At 38.6% G+C, this 20,743-nt stretch overlaps 1 protein-coding gene and 1 long non-coding RNA gene across 2 annotated transcripts in view; one reads left to right on the top strand and one right to left on the bottom strand.

Annotated features, from left to right (window-relative positions):
• Nucleotides 1–20,490, bottom strand: part of LOC136256328 (hemicentin-1-like) — a 92,479-nt gene extending 71,989 nt beyond the window's left edge. Inside the window, exon 1 of the mRNA XM_066049251.1 lies at nt 20,337–20,490. Coding sequence (XP_065905323.1) covers nt 20,337–20,388 — 52 coding nt within the window. The 5' untranslated portion in view covers nt 20,389–20,490. The remainder of the gene's footprint in view (nt 1–20,336) is intronic.
• On the top strand, nt 1,725–15,071 carry LOC136256323 (uncharacterized). Its single transcript, XR_010701436.1, has 2 exons — nt 1,725–1,804; nt 14,842–15,071. It is a non-coding gene; the product is annotated as an uncharacterized lncRNA (long non-coding RNA).
• Nucleotides 20,491–20,743: the final 253 nt, after the last annotated feature.

Below are 20,743 nucleotides of genomic sequence, written 5' to 3'. Positions count from 1 at the left end.
TGGGAAGTCAGACCTTGGTAAGCTTTTCCTTTCTGCAGTCAAGCCTCACCACCCGGTGACCTCTTGCACAATTGCAAGATGGCTACGTGAAGTGTTGAAAGGTGCAGGAATTAATGTGAGTATTTTCTCTGCACACTCAGTATGAAGAGCCTCGGCTTCAGCAGCCGCAGGAGCAGGGATTACCACAAATGACATATTGAAGGTAGCAAATAAGAGTTCTGAATTGGTTTTCCAAAAATTCTATTACTGTTCTATCTATGATCCTGGGTACAGACATGCAGTGTTGTCACAGTCCCAAATCTGTGGCAATGACAGTGAATAACTAATTAATAATAGTTCAGTAGCTAATGATTAATTGCACGCTCAACTTCACAGTAGTACTAGTGTTTCGGTAGTACCAAGATTGGGAGTCACAGTACCTTAGATGAAGCTACAAACAACGCCATTGAAATGTGAGACTGAGCCTTCTGAAATATAATTTTCAAATGGCGAAGTGATTGCATGCTATTTGGAATTACATGAAGAAAGTGAAGTTGAGCATATCAATGGTCCCATCCACCCTGTGCCAGCTTGGCAGCCCACACATCGTTCTCACCAAAAGGCTGAGGTGGCAAACACATGGCACTCTTTATAGTGTGGTTTGTTGCACATGCATAAAGCTGCACATGCTACTCATGCTTCTAAAACATTAAAACGACTAACTAGCTGTGTATTTAGAGAACTAGGCTAAACACTATTGATATGTGAGACTGAGCCTTCTGAAATATAATTCCAAATAGCAAGCAATCACTTTGTGATCTGAGCCATTTGAAAAATGGATTTATAAATGTAAACAAACTAGTGCAAAAATAACTTTAAAAATAGAGATCGCTGAAAAGTAAAGAAACAAGAGTCAAACAAGCCAGCATGTTAAACACACAGAGATCTCTATTTGGACTCAAATAAACATTTATACAGAAACATTCTCAGTACTTATCTGTCCCTGATTTATGGAGAAACTACTGTTATTTTCTTTAGTTTCTACCATATCCATTGAGTCCAAATAGAGATCTCTGTTTGTTTAACATGCTGGCTTGTTTGACTTTTGTTTCTTTACTTTTCTCAGCGATTTTTATTCCCATGTTTTAATTATTTACTTCTTGTACTTAAACTTTTCTTCTGTGATGCAAGGGCCTTTACATAAATTACTGAAAAGATCTGAAGCCACATCACAGACTGAAAAGCAAGCGAATCTAGGTGCAAGCCCACTGGGGATGGATAATACCCAGACCGGACTGGACCATAGGTCAATTCTTCAAGTAGGCCAATTCACACAATAAACTACAATGTACATTTTTCACCCTTGTAGCAGCTTTGCCGAGGACGCTATCGATGGCTCAAACAGTAACAGCAAAGCTTAACCCTTAAAGTCACATAGGTCCATATAGAAGCCGCTTTGCATGATTGCAAACAAAGCGTTGTAATTTTCTAAGTGTTCATCCTATGGCTACACAATCAGCATCATTTTACTGATGACTTAATAAGCTATACCTAGGGATTTAGCCTGCAACAAAAGTATAAGGACCAAAACACGCCATGAAAATAAATTTCAGCTTACAAACACACAAATCCTTTAGAAAATGGTCCATAGCCCAGTTCCAGTTGATCCCATTCACTCCAAATAACTGTTGGTTGATTCACCATTCAATGGCGAGTAAGGCCATATACAGCTCACGTGATTCTGACATTAATTAAGATGGCAGACAAAGCGTGGAATGTGACGTGGCAACAAAACCATCCGCTGTTCTTCATTGCTTCATACCAAGTAAGCCACCGTTGTTACAGTGGTTATTTAACCTTCCCCTTGTAACCCAATGAATAAACTTTCGTTTGATATCTAGTTTTAGGCTAATCATACAGTATGATAGTCACTGTATAGTAGGGATCACAAAGGAGTAGGCGTGGCCCACGAAATATCACCCAAAAAACAGCTTTAATTTCCTCTGACAATGATGGGGCAGTGTTGGTTAGGTAAAACTAAGCCCAAACAAGTTTTCAGATCGATCCGAAACGCTTTCAACAAGTTGCTAAGGAATTTAAAAAATAATTTATTTAATGGAATTTTCTAGTGACTGGCTGACTTGATGCCTTCAGACAAGTGTAACTCGATAACGGCTAAGGCTACTGGCTTGATTTTTTCACTGTTTGACGTCACTTTGGCCTGACCGGTGCCTTTTGCAATACCACAGTACATACAATGCATTCTTCATGGATTTACCAGTGTCCTCCTTTGTGTCCCATTCATCTTTGCTGACAGCGAAAAGTGTCTATTTGGTGATAGCACGTGATGGCTTCCCTTCCGCGTAACGGAAATCATCTGTATTTTTCATAGTGGCTATTTTGATTGTGAAGGTGCTTTTCAAACAGTTCTTGATTCATACTGCTGTGTAACAGGTTGAACACAGCCGACAGCGAAGCATAATGGATACTTCACTTTTCAGACAATAATTGATATAACTGGGGCGCGCGGCACAATTTCTTTCGGTATGCGTGGATTGCAGAGGTGCTTTTCTAACAGTTCTTGATCCAAAATGCTGCGTAACAGGTTGCACAAAGCTGACAACGAAGCATAATGGATACTTCACTTTTTAGACAATAATTGGGGCGCGCGGTGCCATTTCATATGCGGTATATACACGTGGGTTCACCAGTCATAATAATTATTTACAAAAAAAGTTAACAAACAAGTACACAGAAAAATTTGGAATTTTCAACTAGAGTAGGGACCATAGCACATTGATAAAAAGTACTGAAACAAGCTGGAGTAGTGCACGATATTAAATCACAGTAAAACAATAAGAAGTGTTATATCCCTACTGTGCATTTCCATTATGGTATCTTGAGCACAGTAGGGATATAACACTTCTTATTGTTTTACTGTGATTTAATATCATGCACTACTACAACTTGTTTCAGTACTTTTTATCGATGTGCTATGGTCCCTACTCTAGTTGAAAATTCCAAATTTTTCTGTGTACTTGGATCGTGCCTGTACTTTTAACACTGAAATATTGGCTTCATTAGAAGTGTTTAAAAACAGGTTAATGTTGTCACTAACCTTGCCTGGGACAACTGTATTCTGTGATCCTCTGCCACAATCCGTAGCCTCACTTGTCTCCCGAAATCATCTAGCTCAACCACGATCTGTAGTTGATTGTGGTGAGTTGGTAGGTGTGCAAAGCCTCAACTGCTTTTGGGTCAAGACATTTTACTTTTGATTAAAGGCCAAGAGTAACATTACAAATTAGGCGACAAATACTTGGGCAGGTAAGAATGTTGGAGCAGGGCCAGCAAAATTGACCGTCCAAATTCTTGCTGCAGAAGCCATAGAAAGGGGACCATGTGCACATGAGAATCTTTCGCCCCAAGGATTCTGGCACTTGAACTCGATGATGCCTTATTACTTATTGTTATACATGAATGCATACTACAATGTGAACAATTGAACAGTGCAAAGTTGAGTTACCTTTTATACGCTGGGTGCTGTGTAGATGATGTCATTGAAGTGGAGGAAGGTGTTACGTACTTGTGTATTGCAATGAATGTATGTGTAGTCGTATAGAAAAAAACTGAGCAGAAATCACATTGCGTCAACACCATCACCAGGTGAGTCCTTGGCCATGCTCTAGCTGTGAGGAATAGAGGGCCAGTTTGTGTTCCTCTTCGTGCCAGATATGGAAGCATCCCTAGTATGGGGCATACAGGGGTGTCAGTTGCTCCCAAGTAAATTTGTACACCCTGTCGAAACGGGTCAGTGTTTGATTGTTTGATAGTGACTTTTTATTTTTAGGACTCAAGGATATTTCTATAAGAGTAGGGTTGATTGGATAGTGGTTGCTTGATACTTAGCATTATTTGGAGAGTGATTGGCAATCTGACTCTCTGTGGGGAGTCCAATGCTTGAGACTTTTTTGATGCCACGTACAACTAGCTGAAGTCGAGGTGTGAGCTGCTCACTGAAAGATACACTTTGATAGTGGTGCGAGAGATGTTGACCTCAGCTAGGATGTGTGACAAATAGAATTACTGTTGATTCTGATGATAGCATTCGGGAGGTCCTAGATGTTTGCAGAAATGGATGTACTTTTTCTTTCCTGCAGAGTACGTTGTTATATGGGGCTAGTTTTTGGAGCAAGGAAGTGATCAGCCTTGCTGCGGAGATTGGCTAAATGTGTGACATCCAGGGAGGGTGCAGGGTGGTGGCATGCATCTACAGAAGGAGATGATGGTGGTAAACGATAAGGATAACAACATGATTACAGTGCTTGTGGGAAGTAAATATAGGTGGGCAGTTGCAACATATACAGCTTGGAGCAAACACGCCAGTATGAGATTCTTGGTCAACATGCCAGGCATGGATGTACCGGTGTGAAATATACATATAAGCAACTAGGCCAGTGAATTATATAGGGCCCATATGCAATGTGCATGACATATATCCCATAAATATTATGAGTAGGCTTATGCGTGCCCACACACACGTTATATGTACATACATCATGATTACATATACAGCTATATATAGAAATAAAACAGTACATGGATACCAAGTGCACTAGCAACATAGGTCCTGTTTGAAAAAATGTGGTGTATTGAGTGCGGCGTAATGCAATTGTGACTAGTAGCAGAGGTTACTGGGGCATCTGGATGACTTGGAGTGTCGGAGGAACTGAGGCGACATCTAGTTGAACTGTCTTAGTGACACAATTTGAGCAAGGCAAAGTGGAATTGGCTGTTGGTAAGCAAGTGGCTGTTGGCTGTGAGTAGTGTTGTTTCAGTTAACTGTAACTAAAACTAAAAGTACTTTTAGTAAGGTGAATATATTTAAGTTAACTAAAACTATAACTACAACTAAAACAAACGTATATAATCACTAAAACTATAACTAAAATCAAATCTATATTATTACTAAAACTAAAACTGCTTACAATATAGCAAGTTGATCTTATTACTAAAACTGTAACTGCTTGTTAAATGTATTTGATACTACTTCTAAAACTATATGCAACTAAAATATCTATATCATATAGTTACGTACATACTATTAAATCTATAACTAATAAAAACTGTTTGACCAAAATTCACGAAATCAGTAATGTAGGTACTAGGTAGTAGTGATGGCCTATAGTATGCTAACTGTTTTTGTTAATGGTCACTGTAATTTAATGCTTTTAGCTAATGGCTACATTTATGCATACCTGCCTCAACAGCCCCTATTGAAAGAGTATTTTCTACAAGTGGGGAATCGACATCTGGCAAACACAACAGACTTACTGATAGTAACTTGGAAAGGGAAGTTCTACTAAGAAAGAATAAGGATTACCTGTGACAGAGATTGCATCAAATGCACTGTATTAAGTGTTGTATTAATCTATATTATTAAAAAATTGACAGGTCTTGTAATACAAAGATTTTGTATTACTAAGCTGGAAAAATGGTACTGAAATTATAACAAGAGTTTCATTCACATAAAATATAGTCAGTTGGTGCTTACTATTAAAGCTAAACAAGGTTTTCTTATGCACAACTAAAACTATAACTAAAAGGTTTTCAGATACATAACTAAAACTGCGTCTAAAACTAAAAGGTTTTCAAGTTTTTAACTGTAACTAAAACTAAAACCACAAAGAGTGAATAACCATAACTAAATCAATAACAAAAAAGAATTAAGAAAGATTACTATAACTAAAACTAAAACTCCATACTAAAACAACACTAGCTAGCTGTGAGACAAGGAATTGTTGGAGCTTGCTTCTTGACAGCAGGTCTGCTGCCGTGTCTTGGACTCCTGGAAGGTGTGAAACTGTGATGTGAATGTCATAGTGGGCTGTGAAAAAACAAAACCCAAGACATCTGAGAAAGTATATCATTATGTTGTCTTCTAGATGCACCTTTCCAAATGGACTCCACAAGGCCAAGATTGTCACAAAAGAGCTGTACCCTCTTTCTACTCAGGAAACTTCCCCATACTGAACAGCTGAAGACGATAGCAACAAGTTTCTTGGCCATTATGGTAATTGGCTTCCACTCGGGGGCCAGGGGGAACTGGAAGCATTGATCTCCAAATCGTGCACCACAGCCCCATGTGCCAGAGGCATCTGTCCGTATCCGGTAATCCAACAAAATTTCCTGAGAGTGGTACAGAAAACTGATGCGATCGGGATGTAATGAACAAGTCCCACCAGCGTAAGTCAGATTTGAACTCAGTGGTAAATCTGATCCAGTGAGACAGCTTCTTTACCTTATTTATATTATTTTTAAAGCAAATGTTAATGGCCGACTCTGCTGCAGTTAATGTGCACTTGCAACCGAACTGCAGAAAACCACCTCATGATCTCTAGCCCTCATATGTTGCTACGTCTATGCCTTTATTAATGTAATGTGGAGAGCTGTTGATTTGGAGCTCCACTGGTAAATAGTAACTGTTGATTGGTGATGATGACAGATGTGAGGTGCTAACAATATTTAGAAAATGCTATGCATAGTATGCTTTGATCTTTGGCAGATAATGAGGTCTTTAAAAACCATGAAGAAACCTGCTAGCAGGTCTCTAACTAACTTAGTTAGAAACCTGCTAGCAGATAGACCTCACAGCATTGCAAATCTCACTTTCGATCATTGATTTGCTATGCATGCTCTGCAAAGCATATACAGGCTAATAGCCCATAGACCAACAGAGCTTGACCTACTCCATTCCTTTTATAAGCACACCTACCCAATTCGACCATGAGAGCTAGACTATAATGTTGTAGGTATGTTAATTTGCTATCATAAGTGGAGCATTTCAGAAAATAATGGAGTTCTATTTAATGCCCGTCAATGTTTCAAGCCTGTTTAATATGTTTTTACTGTACTTTAAGCGGACTCCCTATTAAAAGAACTAAATAGATAAGCTTTCTTGTAGAATGTTTATTTGTCTCTTGAAAAAAGTTATGTAGGTGTGAAATCGTGTATATACTGGCTTAGTTACAGAAGGCCTAGTGCCAGAACAAGTATTATTAACCATTGACAACAATGTTACCACTTACTTTAAACCCTTGGTAGTGCTGGCTTTAACTTTATTGTCACAGTAGCTATCACTCTTTGATTGGTCCACCAGCTAACAGAAGTAGCAATAATGTAGCTAGTTACAAGTTTTAATTCGAAAACATGTTCAATCTTCTCTACTGGCCATGGTCGCATGACTTGTTTTAACACTGTAACAATTTTGAAACGTCATATAACACAATCTCACAATGGTTCCACCTACATAGCGACATATATAACACCCACATTTTCTAAGTCGGTTAGGAACCACGCCCTCGGCTCCTAACCTATACATATAGCTGTTAAAGTATTGTCACTATTTGTTGTTTATAATGTTTGTTTTTGTATCAGCAGAAGGGGTGCGACCTGAACACTTAGTGAAGCATGATGAAATTAACACACTTTGCATGCTTGACAACCATGAGGGTCTGAACTATTATCAGCTAACTAAGTATTTAACGAGTAAATATTACAGTGGTGGAAAGTTAATATGTTTACCACAGTATGTATGTGTGTCGGCATCACCTTTTCTTTATCAGCATAATAATACAAATAGACTGTAACACAACATAATATACCGTACCATGGCTATGCTGCTACTGCATAGACTTTGTGAGCATGTATAATGTAATGTTGAATGGTATAGCTGGTGTAACGCTATGATCAGAATTCTGTTATTTTATTTTTTAATTCTTTTTTTTTTTTAAGTTTATTTAAAAACAAATTTTAATGGCTGACTCTGCTGCCATTAATGTGCACTTGCAACCAAGTCCCAGAAAACCACCACCTGGTCATTCAAGGTTTATCGTATTTGGTGAGAAGCCGTAGCTTTCTTCCTCTGCATGGCATTACGAAGAGCAATTGTCGACTCGTTTGATTAGTTGCATGTGTTACTGCGCATGCGTCAGTATTCTAATTATAGCACTGCTACTCTTATTGATGCCCTACTCTGAGAGCCATTGGATATTAGTATTTTTTTACCTGCATCACGGTAAGTATTACACTTAACTCGTTTTAAATGCTTTAAACTTCATCGATCTTCTGATTGCACCTGTAAATTTGAAATACTGTACATTCATGTGATTTAAGCAAAAACGAAGATATTTTATTAGAAAAGGGCTTATAATCTAGTTTAAAGGTTTAAAACATGCCTTAACGCAATGATTTTGATGTGGCACCATAATTTCTCAAATGATTTAGCATACATTACTCAACTTCCACAGAAAATTTGGTGCTTTATCACAAAGTGAACAATTTCATTAAATTTGTTGCTCAGTCACTCTACTATTAAGTGTAAGTGTTCTGTATTTGAAAATTCAAAAACTACACACAAAGCTGTGTGCTTTCACTTCTCTGTTAATTTATAATCTAACATAAATTCTAAGAAATATCAGATTGTAAAGGTGAACCCATACTCCATAAACCACATATTCATTGAGTATTGGATGATAGAGTAGATAGCTATCTATAATTTATAGCTATGTGGGAAAATCCCTACATTAGCATGCTACCACCACCAGTTATTCAATGTCAAAGTAAGGATTTTCACACATACAAAGCTATGTAGTAATAGCTATCTATGCAAAAACAGCCAAGCTGTGAAGTGAAGAAAGGGTACAGCCCCATAAAAGCTAGGGTGAAAAAAGATGTGAAATCAAAGGTGGTGGCCAAGAAATGGCTGTAATTGCAAACATTTTAATAACGACAATTCAGGTGAATTTGGTTCCGCTTGGTCTTGGCACAAAATTCACCTGAATTGTCGTTATTAAAATTTTTATCATTAACCTACCATCACAGCCATTTCTTAGCCGCCACCTTGGATTTCACATCTTTTTTCACCATAGCCTTTTCAAGGGCCGCACTTCTTTTTTTACAGCTTGGCTGTTTTGGGTTAGATTTCACTTCTTTGTGTATTTGTATACCCCAAATCCGGCTTATGGCCAGCTTTGGGGCTTTTTAACATACATTTTTTTTCTTTACCACAGGAAAAAGAAAAAGATGAAGCAGATTTCATAAATACTTTAATTCATTCTGATTTTATCAGTAAATGTACAAATTATATATATAATGCATATATTTATTACATGTCAATTATTTCCCACAGGATAATTTGCAGCTGATCTCTCTACTGGGTGACTTGAAATGTAGTTGAACTCTCTACACGGTGATTTGCTTGTACGTAGATGAACTCTTTACAGGGTTCTCTCTACAGGGTGACTTGACTCTACCTGAACTCTCTACAGGGTTATTTGTTTGCAGCTGAACTCTCTACAAGGTAACTTCTTCTAGCTGATCTGTCTACAGGGTGACTTGTTTCTAGCTGGTCTATCTACAAGGCGTTTTGTTTGTAGCTGAATACTCTACAAGGTAACTTCTTCTAGCTGATCTCTCTACAGGATGACTTGTTCGTAGCTGAACTATTTGCAGGGTGATTCTTTGTAGCTGAACTCTCTACAAGATGATCCTTCTAGCTGATCTCTCTACAGGATAACTTGTTTCTAGCTGAACTCTCTAAAGGGTGATTTATTTGCAGCTGAACTCTCTACATGATGGTTTCTTTGTAGCTGAACTCTCTACAAGGTAACTTCTTCTAGCTGATCTCTGTACAGGGTGACTTGTTTCTAACTGAACTCTGTACAGGGTAATCTGTTCGTAGCTGAACTCTCTACAGGGTGATTTGTTTGCAGTTGAACTCTCTACATGATGGTTTCTTTGTAGCTGGACTCTCTACAAGGTAACTTCTTCTAGCTGATCTGTCTACAGGGTGACTTGTTTCTAGCTGATCTCTCTACAGGGTGATTTGTTTGTAGCTGAACTCTCTACAGAATGATTTGTTTGCAGCTGAACTCTCTACATGGTGGTTTCTTTGTAGCTGAACTCTCTACAATGTGACTTCTTCTAGCTGAACTCTCTACAGGGTGATCTATTCATAGCTGAACTCTCTACAGGGTGATTTGTCTGCAGCTGAACTCTCTACATTTGTAGCTGAACTCTCTACAAGGTGACTTCTTCTAGCTGATCTCTCTACTGGGTGACTTGTTTCTAGCTGAATTGTCTATAAGATTAACTGTTTGTAGCTGAACTTTATACAGAATAACTTGCAATGTAATATAATTCTTTGAGTAAGTTATAAACGTAGTCGAATGCTCTATTAGAGTGACTGTTCTATTAGAGTATCTCGATCTCGCATTTGCTACACGTAGTTGGGTTTTGAATTATAACTCAGTAGTTTGTACTCCGTTTCTTCTGTACTACTGCAAGGACTTTCTATGATGATTATTCCAGCAACACACCGATTTTCAGCTCATTGCTCTTAGCGGTTTGCCTGGTAGGCGTGAAAACAATTTTTTTTTCATAAAAATCGATTTCGTGATTGTGACACAGGTTGGATTTCGTGTCATATCTCCATGATCTTTATCTTGATTCTTTTCAAACCACAAAAAGGCACTCCTACGATGGTTACTCCATCTACATGGCAATTTTCAGCTCATTCCCTCAAGGAGTTTACCCTGTAGGCGTGACAGACCTTCGACCTTATTTTACGCGAATAATCGATCATAACTCCGTGAATGTTCATCGGATTCATACCAAAGTTGGTACTGAGATCCGCTTTAATGAGCCCTTCAAGTGTGCCACATTTCAGCCCGATTGGAACACGCATTCATGTTTTATGGCGGATTTTGTGAAGTGTGCGAAATGAAGTAGAAGAAAAAAATGAAGAAATTAAAACGAAATTTTGTTCGCTTGTATCTCGGAAATGGCTGGAGCGATTTTCTTCAAATTTGGTATGTAGACTCCCCTAACTGGCCAGCACTTCTCTAGCAAATTTGGTCCAATCGGATTAGGGATCACAGAGCTACATAGGTGTGAAAATTGCATTTTCTTTCTTCCTGTTAATATACTCACGGTGTGGCAAGGCGGCTTCTTTGGCCGCACTCTCTACAAGGTTACTGAACTCGCTACAGAGTGACTTCCAATGTAACTGGACTGTCTTCAAAATGACTTCTTGTAGCTGAATTATCTACAAGGTGACTTGTTTGTAGCTGAGACTAAATCTCAATATAACTGATAGCTAGTGCTTGAATGATCTGTCATTTTGTCAGACCAAAACAATAGTGATAGGTGTGTAGATTAGTTGGGTTGGTCATGCTACATGGTAGATCTATTCTGATATAAGTGACTACTCAGTGTACAATGCACACTCTGCGAAATTCAAAGCATGTGGTTCCTAGGGGGGGATCTGGGGCATGCCCCCCCCCCCCAAGGAAATTGTTATTGTTATTATTATTAGTGTTTTACAGTGACCAGCACTGAAGGTCTGACAGCAACATGTGCTGCAGACTTAGAATTACCTAACCTAATTTCAAGGACTTAGACTTAGTGACCTTTAGCTGAAAAAGTGTAACAGAAAAGGGGCCAAAGTAAGGGGAAAATTTACACTGTGAGATTGAATTTAGTAGATTTTTTTGCTGAAACTTGTATTCTTGAACAATTTACTCTTTAAGGAAGAAAGTTTAAAGTGGTGAGCACAGCATCATCTCTAAAAAGATCCACAGTAACTCCCTAGTAATTTCGCTCTGAGACTATTGTGTTGTGAAATATTCACAGATACTCTGTCACTACCACCTCCAACTAATACAGACTTGATTTTCAAAATACTGGAGGGCTCACAAATATCTTGTATACCCATGGCCTGTTTTAACACTTCTCCAAGACACTGTGATAGGCCATTAGTGTTAGTTCTGTTGGGGTTAGCAACTGACAGGTATCTTGTGCATGATTTTATTTCCTTTAAAAAAAATCATATTTCTTGCAGTAGTACAACATCACTACAGCTTTGTCTTTTCCATCTTACTCACATCTGTGGTACCATCCATTAAGAAAATAAAAAAAGAAACACTTTCTTCAACAAAATTCTTGTGTGCTTTCCGTAGACTCTCCACACTATAATGTGTGAAGTATTTCGTAGACAAATCATTATTGTAAGATTTGCCTAAGCCTACCTCATGTTGAACTTCTAATTCATAAAGTGGAACATACTCCGTAAACAGTATACCTTCCTTGGTTGATATTAAAGTTTCAGCATAATCTTTCACAACAGTATCCAACTTCGTCAAACAGCTGACTATGGGAGCTACCGCTACCAAGAGTTGCTGGCTCTTCTTAGCTTGATTGAACTTCAAACATTCCTGTGCTGGGAACTGGTGGCGTGATTGATAATATTACTAGTTCTGTGGTTTCCAGACCCATCAATCAACACTCTCGAAAAAAAATTTTTGGCTGCAAATTTCTCTCATAGCTTTGACAAACTTCACACCACGGCAATGATGCTACACATGTGTTACCTGTTCCACGTCACAATGTAACCAAGTGAGTGCTGAAATGCTGCATAACCAATTTGCTGTTTAACAGTTATCACCACTAGAAATGCACTTCATATGTTTTCTTCAATTGGTCATTGTTTGTCTGACTATACTAATTACTACTGGTCATGCAATTCTGTTGTCCAGATCTTGACCATTGACCAACCATTATATTGAGCTCTGTGAACTCTCCACAGGGTGATTTGTTTGTAGCTGAATTCTCTACAGGATGATTTGTTTGTAGCTGAACCCTCGCAGGGTGATTTTTTTGCAGCTAAACTCCCTAAAAAGTGACTTGTTTGTAGCAGAACTCTCTACTGGATGACTTGAACCCTCTACAGACTGACTTGTTTGTAACTGAATTCATTTGTAGCTGCTCTACCAGGCATAGGTAGATCTAGGAGACAGTGTTAGGGGGGCCAAGGGGTGCAAGAAGTTTTAGGACAAACAATGTTTATTCCACTAAAAAGAGAAGAATGGAATTCTAGTGCACAAATTATATTCATTTGCATAAGTTTGCTTTGTATAGCTGGATGAATAAAGGGCATATACTTCCTAAGACACTAGTTGGATAATTTCTGAGAAAACTTTAAAAATTAGACCTCTCATATTTGAATTTGAGAGCATTTGTAATAGCTAACAAAGTGTATGTTTTGCAAAGCACATAAAAACTAGTAAGCCTACTTGAGATAAAAACCTGTTGATGGTAAAGTAAAATAAGGTAGTATTGTTATAATTTGTAAATATTATCAATTGATGACATCAGATTTGTGACTGCTTTATTAGAGTACTGACTGCTCTATTAGAGTTCTTGCAGTTACAATTTAAAACTATAAAGTGCAATTATAACTGTTGCCTTCTCTATTTGTCCATTGGTTTGCTGTACTTCTGAATACAGTGTGAGTTCATGATTTCTGTTCTGGTGTCAATATAGCCCTGTAAGTCCAAAGGCTACGGTCAGGCACTATGGATGCATGAAAACAGTGGTTCCTGTAAAATACCCACTTGTCTGTCGCATGCCTGTACTAGCTGTACATTGGCCACACAACACACTATCGTGTGTCCTGGTCATCATTCATATTATCTTCCTGCAATGTGACAGTGAATACTGTTAACTATAGAGTATCTCAATCTCACAGGTTATTTCAAGCGAGTGTTCTCTACAGCAAAACTGCAGTCGAATAGATTATCAAGAGGCATGGTAGTTGCCCCTGATTGTCAAGGGTGTGATAGCATGTTCAAGGGAGGAGAATCCTCCTGCATTGGCTATATCATACAGTACAATAGTACTGTATAGTAGGGACATCGAAGGTGTAGGGGCGATCCATGATACAATATAACCCAAAAACCTGCTGCGATTTTTCCTCACAACACGACAGTGTTGGTCGGATTATGCCCAAAATTGTCTTCAGATCAACTCGAAACATTTCTGTCAAGTTGCTAAAGAATTTTTTTAATTGTTCAACGGAATTTTCTACTGCCCGCCTGCCTGATGCTTCAGTCAAGCGTAGCAGAAAACTGGCTACAGCTACAGCCCTAATTTTTTTCACAGAAACGTTTCTAGTTCACCTAAGAAAAAAACTTTTGGTATATTGATAAATATACAATGCTTGCGCTATTGTCTTACCTTTTGTTCTTCTTTACCATGGCCATCAGTCAAGATTCTACCACTGAGTGTTAATAGACTACAGTACGGCTTCCATACCAGTGTATATTGCATCAAACTATTCGCATACATGTGGTCGCCAGTTGCACCAAAAACGCACGCATATGTGACTCGCTGTTGATATTGATCAGAGAGAGCAACTCAGACTGTTAAAACTGAGGTGGTCATAGCACACTTAATCAGCAGCACACCCTTGGGGTGCAGGCACACTTTTAGGATATGGTGTGTGAAGCACACAAGACAAGCAGTGTGACTGTATATTGGTGTACGTGACACTAAGATTTGTAAATGAAAACTATTTTCTGCTATTATAGATGATTCTAGTGTTAAAAATTAGGTGTTCTTTGGTATCCTTTATCATTTAGAGGTAGTAGGATGTATAGAAAAGCATCAGTTTTATTGAATTTATGTGCTATAAATAAACTCATTTTGTGCTAAGCCATATTACACAGAGACACTACAATAAAATGTGTATTTGTGCATAATTATGTGGTATGCTCTAAATGTGTCAGTTGTACATAGCATGCACTCCTGTGGTGTATGTGATGTGTAGGAGATGATTGTTCACATTTGTCCATTAGTTAGCAAATGTGAACCATCATCTCCTACACATCACATACTCCACCGAAGTATGTACATGTGATGTACACATCACATATTCCACCAACGTATGTGATGTGTGTGTGGTATGCACAAATACACATTTTGTTGTAGTGATGTGACACATTTTGTTGTTTTAAACTGCAGATGATGTAATATTTCACAAGAATACTATGATGAGTGGTTGAATTTGATAATAAAGCCATCACATTCTACCCTTTCACTCCTGAATGCACAAGTGTTTTTTTTTCAGCTGTACATGTATGGTTACACTATTATTAGTGTGACTAATATGGTGTGTATACTACTCTTGTAAGGATGTGCCAGTTTGGACAACAATATCACACCTGTGTTAGTGTGTTGTGACTACCACTGTATTTACAGTGCACAGCCAACTATACAGCAATGTGTAAGTCAATAAATATATTTTATTTAGTAGCGAGTCGGGTCATGCCTTACAGATTATTTGGGTTTGACCCCACACACTAACTTAAATGTGGACGTGTTACTACACGTCATAGCATAGCTCTGCTTCTTTTGTGGGCCACACCCACATACATAAATTATTATCTGTAGAGATATGGTAGCCATGCCCATTCATCAGTGTGCAGGTATGCATGAATCCATGCCCACTTACGTAAATTACTGTTGTAGACATATGGTAAAAAACTCCACAAACAAGTATAAGAAAAAATTCGGAATTTAAGCTAGAGTAGGGACAGTGTATAATGCTGCAATAAAAAGTACTGAAACAAGTTGATGTTGTGCTACTTCTAAAAACCAGGCGCCATGCAGCTAGCTAACTCATCTGGAATTAACCATAGATAGTATGTGCTACTATGAATTAACCAACTACGTATTGCTATTTTATTGCTGAGAGAGTGTCTATCTCTCAGTATGGCCTGTACAAATACCCTGCATAAAGTACACCAAAGTTCACCTTTCATCAAATCAACACCTTCACTGATTGGTGTTGATTAGTGTTGATGAAGGCAAAGCATTTATTCTGAAATAAGGCTGAGCTGTTACTTTATGCAGGGTGTTTGGTGAATGTATTCAAGTTAGACACTCTCCACCATACAAATATTATGAACTCTTGGTATTATGAATGATGTGTTATTAATATGTTACAATTCAGGTACATCTAATATTTTATCGTTCGATGATGTAGTCATCTCTTCATTGCCCTCAGGGATATTATTTACTGGCTCCTCAAGGTCTACCAGGGGGTGATATTCCTTAACCATTTTACTAGCACAAACACTCCAAGTGTACAAAACACAGCTCAGTGCATGTGTGCTGTATGTATTGCAGTTTTAAAGTATTGTATATGATTATGATTATAAAACAACTGTAAGAGGTCACTATGCCAGTTCGATACATTGTCTGATGCACAAATGTTACACCTAAAATTAATTAACACATACACCCCTCTATCTATGACTAATAGTAATAGTCACTAATAAGTAATTCTGATATCTGCCATATCCCATGTAGTTCATCATGGGACAAGCTTGTCAGAGTACAATATAATGGTCGGCCATTGGCCATTTTCCGACCAAGTGACGATCAATGTAGCCGTTGGTCAGTCATTTGTGCCAATCAAAAATTTCAAAACTGCAATTCTTTATTATTACATGTATTATTATAGTTATTATTATTATTATCGTATCGTCACCTTTCCTTACCGAAGCTACTTTGAAGTCTTGATCCCATCGAAGCATTGACTCGATGTGCATGCTTAAGCTAGAACACTGCACCTCATGTTTACCCCAATTATCGATTGTGGGTTACAGTCGATGTTGTGAAATAGCGATCACTACACTGACTACATGAGTGGCACTTTCCAGGAGAAGAAAAGAAGGTAATATTTGCGAAGTGGAGGTACGATATTAAGTATAAGACGGCCATTTTGTGGTTAGAATGTGTAGAGAATGCACTGGCTGGAGAGAGTGGAATGAAAGTCAGGTGATAAAAGTGTTCTGCACGTGGCAAGTTCGAGAGTAAGTTGCAATTCACAAGAGAAGCTTTAACAATAGCTAGTTGGATAGCTATTATTCAATCTGTGTAGACTCAACACCACTTGTAACAAAGCATTTAGCCCAGCTGAGTCTACAAACTGGCTATACAATACATTGATTCACATAGTTGTTTTTTTTGTAAGATATGTATGCAGCAATACAAATTTTGTACATGTATTACTAATAAACACAATTAATTCTCTGTAAAATATATGTGCATAAAGTTCAGTGAAAAGTAGCTGAAAGTGGTCTCAAATTCAATCTCAGAGTGATCCTTTTTCAAAACTTTCCTGGGAGGCATGCCCCCAGACCCCCTAGAAGGCTTGTGCTTCGCCCTGCGTGATAGTACAGTTCTATCTTATGACCATGCAACTTCAGAAATGGCCTATCAAATTTACTTTTGATTGGCCATTCTGTCTGAGCAATAATTTTATCTTATATTGTACACTGCTTGTTATCATTGCTATATCCTTCAACTAATGAAACTACTATAATTCAACTCAATTCACATAAACTACACCAGGTGGTGTAGACACTTAATCCAATTATATTATAGACATGGACATGTCATCATTATTATAATTAATGTTTAGTTTGATCACTGCCTCAATAGGAAATTTGATTATAAAGGATCATAACGAATATTAAATTTGATCATATTGTATGGTTTGTAAGTTGTAGCAGTGCTGTAGATTTAGGGTAGGTAAAAACAGTGGACCCAGTGACCAAGGACCCGGGACCAGGAGACTTACGGGAATCCAACTCTTCTTAGAATTCTATATACTTCACAATATTCTATACTTGTACTAGGTACCTCTGCAAGTAGTCTTGCATGGCCAATCCACTTTCCCCCATTACACAATGTTTACACCAATTAGAAAACTATAAGTACTTCTGAAAAAGTGTATGAAGCTGACTGCATTAATTTTATATGCCACTCGCCTGCTGCACAATGGACCGTCCCAGCAAAAACCTGACTTGTTCGCACAATTTCAGAATTTATATATTTTCTCAGCATTGTCTGCAGTATCCAATGAATGAATCACCAAAGTTTCAGCCTTCTGTGGTGAGTAGGTTTGGAATTATAATGCTAGACACTGTTGCATGCCCTAAAGTTGAATACTCGGGGTATACTAGACGCGTGCCCTTAAGTTGAATGCTTAGGGAATATTGAACATGTACTGAGCCTAGCTCACCTCTATACAACTCGTATTTGATAGTCCAGTTAAATCATAGTCCAATTAAATGATGGACCAGTGCCGGTAAAATAGCTGCTCACGTTCATAACCAGTGCTGGCATTGTATCCACTTCCTTTTTTTTCTTTCTTGTTAGGAGGCTTGGAGGGCTTAGAATTAATGGTGATACAATAGTTTATATTTAATTGTGATAGTCCTGTAGAACCATTTGTGAGCAGGAATCAAGTTAAATCAAGCAATCAAGATTACAAGATCTAGGAGATCAAGCATCTTAGCAAGCCAACTTGTAAACACAAAGCAAGCCTGACAAAGTGAATTTACCAGGTGTTTATGCTACTTTGTCGAGCAATCAAGGCACCTTTTCAGTTGAAATCAAGCAATTATCCATAAATTTTGATCTGTGATTCTACAGGGTTATTGGTAGTGAAAACACATCAGAGGCTCCAACTCCCATGCCTTAGGTGTGATTCTCATGATTTGGCCTTCAATCTTATGCTCTCACGCCCAACATTTGTATTCTTATGCCTACAAATTCTTCCTCACTCCCAGGATTTTCTATGACTGGTTATGCTTCCTGAGGTTTAATTTGTTTGATGTTTAGCAACTCAAAACTTAGCGGCGTGCACCGCGATAGCAACACTATGCTTCAGTGGTCACGTGATCTCTTGTTTAAAAATTTGATTGGCGGTCAGAGTTCTCAACAGCGGTTAATTATATAAGGATAGCAAACAGTGTGCTGGAACTAAAAAAGATCACTCGGAATCCAGGCCAATGGTGGATCCAGCCCCAAATCCCCCCCCCCCCCCCCCTCCTTCCTCTGTAGAAGAGCCATTTGATAGAAATACTATACACCTTGTCAGACCAAAATCAATTTATATATCTCATGAAAACTGCACATTACCACCATTTATTGCAAACTTGCCTGAAACACAGCTGTCAAACTACCTTTGATTCGCAATAAACACCTCAAAAAATAATCATCGTGTTGCTGGTGTTTAAGGCTTTCATAACCGGCCTTTTAAACAGCTTTTAACATGATCATCTGCAAAGGCCATAATGACAAAAATCAACCTACTAAGGAGTGATCATTGCTGCTTAAAAAAAATACAAGAGAATCTGCTCTCCCCAACCATTTACAACTTAACCTGTTTGTGCCCCTCCCCTTGCCAGGCCCCTGAATCTACCCTTGCAGGCAGGATATAATTGTAAAGTTCAGTAATTCTGTTGCTGCAAGATAGCTACACTGTGTGGACATGATAGAAGCCAGGTAGTTGAATTGGCAAGCCATCTCATACATACACAAGATGATCATTAAAATGTGTAGTCCAGCTGATCACGTGAGCCAGTTACAGTTGTCATGGTAATTGTAACGAATTGCCACAATATATAATGTATAGCTAGCACACACGCCTTGTAGTTATTAATATTTGTAAACTCAATTGTAGTTGCTAGTAATACTTCTCTTTTTTGTATATAACTGTATGTGCAAAAACACTTTCAAATATAACTAGCAAAAGGAGGCCATGATATTATTGAGGTTATTATATGTCATGAAATCCTGAAGTGCTGGTTATAATATAGACAGTCACGTGAAAAAAAAAACTTGGACAAAAAGGGTCTCAAACGAAAAAAAAAAAAGGAAAACAAAAATCATGACCTGTCCTAGAATCAAACCCAGTACGTCCAGTGTGTAAGCCACACGATCGTAACCACTGTGCTATGTGGCTTCCAGCTACCTACCTTTCTTAGTTTCTACCTTATATATGCCAGAAGAAACCTATATCAGAGAATACCCAGTGAAGAAGAAACCTATATAAGAAGAATGCCCAGTGAAGAAGAAACCAAAGCTGAACCCAACCCTAACCTTAACGTGATATTTGCCTGTTAAGCACAATGATAACTTTCACTGTCTGTATGAAGGTAAGTTTTTGGGTGAGTTCGAGGCAAGCTGGGGTTGGCCTGGCTTTGCCAGGACACTTGTTTCGCTCACTCCAACCCTAGCTTGCCTCAAACTCACCCCAAAACTTACCTTCATACAACTAGTGTGTTTGATACTCGAGTTATGGGTGACACTGCCAGACGAATATCAAACAAAAATAGCATCTGGCAGCCGGACGAATATCACTACGTATAATATAACTTTGCTGAATTGCATGCTTGCGGCAGAAGGACTGCATCCCCTTGTGAAAAGTGTCACTCCCAAGAAAGATCCAAGGTTGGAGCCTCTGACACATTGAGGAGTACTTGCATACTAGCCTCGCCAGCCAGCCTGTATTTTTTCTTTTGTCATTTGGTCGAAAGTTTCCTGATCAGATGACAAAAGAAAACGATAATACAGGCTGGCTGGCAAGACTACGTACTTGCATGCACTGCCGGCACACAAACACAGAAAACTGCTAGAATTAAAAGGTTACATGACCTTACCAACAATAATGCTGCACAGTACGGTTAAAAGTAGTCCTGGAAGTCGTTCCATCGTACGGTGACGCCGTTTACTGGTAGCTATGTCAAACCTTGGTCAGCTCCCAAATCCTCAGCTACAGTATCGGGTGATAATAGTTTGCATCACATGGTAATTGCTAATTTATTTGCGCGTGCGCAAAAGAAAGCTACTTTGGTAGGGCACAGAGAAAGAGTACACCGGGTTATTTTATCCGGTGCAAGCAGGCTGTATGTATGTAGCTATGTATGTATTCTGAGGAGCCCCAACACTCAGGCCTACAGACCGCTATTGCGGGCGGCAGTCTTGTGTGTGGGGATGGAAGTGGGGATTCCCCATCAGTAGCGCAGTTACTGTAGTCTGGCTGCCGCCCGCCCCTTAGCAGTGCAGT

The sequence above is a fragment of the Dysidea avara genome, chromosome 5, assembly GCF_963678975.1.
Source record: "Dysidea avara chromosome 5, odDysAvar1.4, whole genome shotgun sequence".
In the NCBI taxonomy this organism is placed as follows: domain Eukaryota; kingdom Metazoa; phylum Porifera; class Demospongiae; order Dictyoceratida; family Dysideidae; genus Dysidea; species Dysidea avara.
This window is presented reverse-complemented; position numbering and strand designations above follow the sequence as displayed.